The 5,255-nt window shown below is 56.7% G+C and overlaps 1 protein-coding gene across 1 annotated transcript in view; it reads right to left on the reverse strand.

The window, feature by feature from the left end:
• The window catches only part of PPP6R2 (protein phosphatase 6 regulatory subunit 2), a 45,147-nt gene that overhangs the window by 19,085 nt on the left and 20,807 nt on the right, over positions 1-5,255 (reverse strand). The window contains exons 13-17 of the mRNA XM_017739382.1: positions 4,074-4,189; positions 3,178-3,263; positions 2,806-2,886; positions 2,374-2,471; positions 338-395 (exon numbers count right to left, since the gene is read on the reverse strand). Of these exons, the coding sequence (XP_017594871.1) occupies positions 338-395; positions 2,374-2,471; positions 2,806-2,886; positions 3,178-3,263; positions 4,074-4,189 (439 nt within the window). The remainder of the gene's footprint in view (positions 1-337; positions 396-2,373; positions 2,472-2,805; positions 2,887-3,177; positions 3,264-4,073; positions 4,190-5,255) is intronic.

Here is a 5,255-nt window from a genome sequence, read left to right on the forward strand (position 1 = left end):
CTGCATATTGGGGGTGGAGCAGCCTGGCACAGTGGGAGGTGTCCCTGCCATGGCAGGGCTGGCACTGGAGGGGCTCTGAGCTCCCTTCCCACCCAAACATTCCAGGATACCCTGATTCTAAGAACAACAGACTGGCACTGCAGGAAGTTTCCCTCAGTGCCGGGGGTGCTGCTTCAGAGGAAACATTTCCTGGGAGGAGCCCCTGAGGGGCCGGGCAGTGCCCACGAGGCCCCTCTGCATTGCCCAAAGACCCCCCCAAACCTTTGTTCTCTCAGAATCCAAGCAGGACCTTTCCAGAACCACATTTATTCCAGCACTATCCCAGATTCCCACTCACGCTGTCGTCGTCGGCGTCGATGTTGAAGTTGATCTCGGCGATGCGGTCGAAGGGAGCGCTGGGAGGGAGGAGGGAGGGGAGAGCCTCAGGGATGGCTGCGAGGAGCCACGGCCAGAGCCACTCCTGGGCTGTGACCCCCGAGCAGCCACCCCTGTGCCCAGGCCGTGGTGTCCCCTCGCTGCAGGAAGGGTTATTCCAGCCTGGAACATTCCCTGCCCATGGCAGGGGTGGCACTGGAGGGGTTTCCTGGGGTGCAGCCAGGCGAGGTTGGCCTCTGCTCGCAGGGAACAGGGACAGGAGAGAGGGAACGGCCTCAGGCTGGGCCAGGGGAGGGGCAGGGTGGGTATTTGGGAATTTCCCCATGGAAAGGGTGCTCAGGCCTTGGCAGGGGCTGCCCAGGGAGCTTTGGAGTGCCCATCCCTGCAGGTGTCCAAGGAATTCCTGGAGGTGGCACTGAGGGCTCTGGGATGGGGCCAAGGTGGGGATGGGGCACAGCTGGGAGGGCTGGGAGGGCTTTTCCAGCCTCAGGGATCCCAGGATTCTGTGAATCTCAGCGCAGCAGGGGCCCAAAGCCCGAGGTGTGGCTGTGCTGTGAACATCCCGAAATGACCCAATTCCCAGCCCGAGCCAGATGAGCCCCTGGTGGGAACAGCAGAGGGTGCTGCAGGCCCAGAAATTCCCAATTCCCAGAGAATCTGGATCCAGGGGTTCACTCCCCCTACTTATGGATCTGTAGCTTTTCCAGTGATATTTTCCTTGAAGAACTCCTCAGTTCAGTACTCCTGCAGTCCCAGGGACACTGACACATGGCTGACACTCCTTACATATTCCCATTCACTTCCATCCCAGGGTCCAGCAGCTGGAAACAGCGGCAAGGGAGCACCACTCCCAGAATATTCCAGGTGTTGCAGGATATTCTCCCTTTCCAACCACAAACAGAGCCATAACATCCCAGGCACGGACTTTCTCCAGCTTCCTGTTCATTTTACACTGGGCACGAGGCTCCTGGGGCAGCTCCTCAGGGATTTAACTCCTCCCTGCCCCTCACTCACATCGGGCCATATTTGCCAGCAGTCAAAAGTTTATTTTATTTTATTTTATTTTTATTTGGTTGTGGTTTTTTATTGGTTTGTTTTCAGTTTTGTGTTTTTTTGGTTTTTTTGGTTTTTTTTGTTTTGTTTTTGTTTTGTTTTGTTTGGGGTTTTTTTTATGTGTAGAACAGAATAATTTCTGTTCAATTCAACTCTGATTCTAATCTGGAACTTTTTGGCCTTATCAAGGTTCTGACATCTCCAAGGCTCAGGAAAAACCCTGGATGGGAAGGGCCTTGGATCCCAAGGAGTTTCTGGGATGGAGACAAACGCAGGAGCTGAGGAGCAGGAGCGCTGGGATCCCCTGGAGCACCGCTCTGTCCGTAACTGAACGGTCCCAGTTTCAGGACTGTTATGGCCACTGGGATAATCCCAGGTACATTTCTAAGGAGAGAGGATGAGCTGCAGCTTTAACGGGATTAAAGGAATTCTGTAAAAGCAGCAAAGTCCGAGCTCTGGATCCAGCCAGTTGTGTAACACTAAATCCCCTTCCCTGTCTCCCTGAACTGCCTCTGCTCCTGATTATCCCTGTTCCCTTCCTCTGGAGGGGGAGAATGGCTGCATTTCCCTTGGATTCCATCAGAGCACTGTCCCCTCACTCCTCATTCCAATAAGGATTTAATTCCTTGGGAAAGATCTGTTAAGATGCCCAGGCTTTGCTCTCATGCTTTGCTTTTAAACACATCCCAGACCAGGGCTGGACAACAGTTGCCTGCTTTATTTCCATTATCCCTCCTTCAAAAGAAGGAATACTTTTCCTTGCTTCTCCACCTGGCTCTGGAGATCGGGCTGTGCTCCTGGAAAACAAGGAGCTGTTTCCAACCTGAGGAGGGATAACGAGGCTCATTTGTAAACCTGAACCAGAGGGAGGACGGGATGCAGAGGCTCTAACGCCAAACTCCCCCAGGCTCACTTGCTGCTGTCACCAAACACCCCCAGACTCACTTGATGTTGTCATCCTGGTCTGCAAACTCCTCGTCGTTGAAGCCGAACTGATCCACGAAGTTGGCCGTCATCTGCTGGATCTGGTACTCGGAGAAGGCCTGGGAAGGGATCCCAACAAATCCATCGTTAGGGTGTCCAGAGACACTCCAGAAACAGTCAGTGGAGCTGCATGGGAACAGCTGCTCCAGGAAGGCATGAACATCACAGGAAGTGTGGGAAATCCTCAATTCCAACCCCTTCCCAGAGCAGGGTCACACAGAGCTCTGGGATTCCTGCTCCCAGGTGGATCCCAGCCCATGGCACTGCTCTGGGAAAGCCCAGAGGAGCTGGATGCATGGACTGGGAGTTCAGGGAGCTGCTCCACACTGGGACGGACCAAAGGCAGTTGGAGCAGGAAGTTTCCCAGGAATAGTGAAGATGTTCCCAACTCACCTGTTGCAGAGTGAGTTCGTTGGGAAAAGCACTTTCAATGTCCTCATCCTCGCTGGAGGAGTGCAGGTGGTGGGTGCTCACCTGGGAAAGCACAAACCAGTCAGGGACCAGGGAAAACTGGGAAAGCTCCAGTGTCTCAGTTCCACCAAAGCCCAAACTCCTGCCGAGGCAGGAGCTGCCCCGAGGAATGCCAGGGACCAGCCCAGCACCACGGATCAGCTCTGCTGAAGGACTGTTAGGGAATGCTTCTGGAAGTGCTTTCTACTCTGCCTTGGAAGCGTTCTTAGGCAAAACAAGGGCAATGAGAAAAACCAGGAATATCCCTTTTTTCTGTCAGGGGAAGCCCAGGAGCCACTGGAGTGACCAACTCACCAAATCCACCGTGTTCCTCCGGTTCGTCTCCGTCAGCGTCTCCTCCACAAAACTCTCCCACCTGCCCCTGCAGTCCTCGGGCAGCTCTGGAACGAGAAGGTCACACAGCCCATGGGATTTGGGTGCTCTGAGCCATCTGAACTCCTCAGGGACTCACCTGGGCTAAGGACACACAGCTTCTCTCACCTTGCTGGGAACAACCCCAAGCGGGGCTCCAGCTGTGCTTGGCTCTTCCCTTTCCTCCTGGGGACTGGGGGAGCCCTTCCCTCTCATCCCTCCCATCCCAGCACAGTGGGACAACTGGGAGCCCAAAGGTGAGCAGGACTTGAGGGTTGAGGAAAGGAAAGTTTAATAACTGGAGAAAAGGGCAAAAGACTGTGCCCCCAGATTGTCACTGCCTGGCTGTGGGGATGGAAAATGGAGAATCTTCCTTGCTCCCACCCAAACCCATGGCACAGAACCAGTTCTCCAGGTGGGTCCAGTAAAGGCAGGGTGGACACAGCCTGGCAGAGGGAGTATCTCTGACGAGCACATCTGGGGCCTCTGGGGACATTTAACCTCGTGTGTCTTTCCTCAGAAACGTGTCACGGATTCATGGAATGGTTGGGTGGGAAGGACCTCAGAGCCCCTCCAGTGCCAGCCCTGCCCTGGCAGGGACACCTCCCACTGTCCAACCTTAACTTCACTGAGTGAAAACCAAGAGCAGCCAAATGGGCTCTCAGCACACTTTAAATGATGGGATACTGTGGGATTTCACTGGGAATCCTTTCATTGGGAAAGGACCTTGAGGAAACACCTGCAGTGAGTCCTTCCAGGAGCTCCCAAGGGTTATTTTTCCCTGGAGAGCAGTGAGGGGGAGCTGCAGGAGGAGGAAGAGGAGGAGGAGCAGGCGGTACCTTTGATGAAGTCACTGATCTGGGCCTGCATGGGCCCCTTCTCCATGTTGTGCACCACGGCGTTGGCGATGCGGGTCAGGTGCCCCATGTTCCCTCTCCTCCTGCCGCCCTCTGCCCTGGAACAGAGAGCAGCCGCTACCCACGGAGCCGGGATACCCTCGGAGCTGGGATAGCCGTGGAACCGGGATACCCTCGGAGCCGGGATAGCCGTGGAACCGGGATACCCTCGGAGCCGGGATAGCCGTGGAACCGGGATACCCTCGGAGCCGGGATAGCCGTGGAACCGGGATACCCTCGGAGCCGGGATAGCCGTGGAACCGGGATACCCTCGGAGCCGGGATAGCCGTGGAACCGGGATACCCTCGGAGCCGGGATAGCCGTGGAACCGGGATACCCTCGGAGCCGGGATAGCCGTGGAACCGGGATACCCTCGGAGCCGGGATAGCCGTGGAACCGGGATACCCTCGGAGCCGGGATAGCCGTGGAACCGGGATACCCTCGGAGCCGGGATAGCCGTGGAACCGGGATACCCTCGGAGCCGGGATAGCCGTGGAACCGGGATACCCTCGGAGCCGGGATAGCCGTGGAACCGGGATACCCTCGGAGCCGGGATAGCCGTGGAACCGGGATACCCTCGGAGCCGGGATAGCCGTGGAACCGGGATACCCTCGGAGCCGGGATAGCCGTGGAACCGGGATACCCTCGGAGCCGGGATAGCCGTGGAACCGGGATACCCTCGGAGCCGGGATAGCCGTGGAACCGGGATACCCTCGGAGCCGGGATAGCCGTGGAACCGGGATACCCTCGGAGCCGGGATAGCCGTGGAACCGGGATACCCTCGGAGCCTCTGGAATGGCCCCGGCATTACTGGCACACTGGCCACAGATTTCCAGCCCCACACATCCCAGAGTTCCCTGCAGAACCCAGCAGGGATCAGCCCTGCTCAGACAGGATGGGATGAGCTCGCCCCCAGCACAGGGACCTTCCCTCATTTTGCCATGTTTTGGGATCCCTGATCCCGCTCACGTAACGTGGGAGGAGCTCCAAACAAGGAGCTAAACATGGAAAATATGCAGGAATAAATCTGACTGTAACTCCCAGAGCTAAGGATTTACAGCACAGCTACTGACAGAGCTCCAGCGTGGGACTGGGGCTGCAGCAGTGCATCCCACACACACGCAC

Source organism: Corvus brachyrhynchos, unplaced genomic scaffold (genome assembly GCF_000691975.1).
Source record: "Corvus brachyrhynchos isolate BGI_N302 unplaced genomic scaffold, ASM69197v1 scaffold197, whole genome shotgun sequence".
Taxonomy (NCBI): domain Eukaryota; kingdom Metazoa; phylum Chordata; class Aves; order Passeriformes; family Corvidae; genus Corvus; species Corvus brachyrhynchos.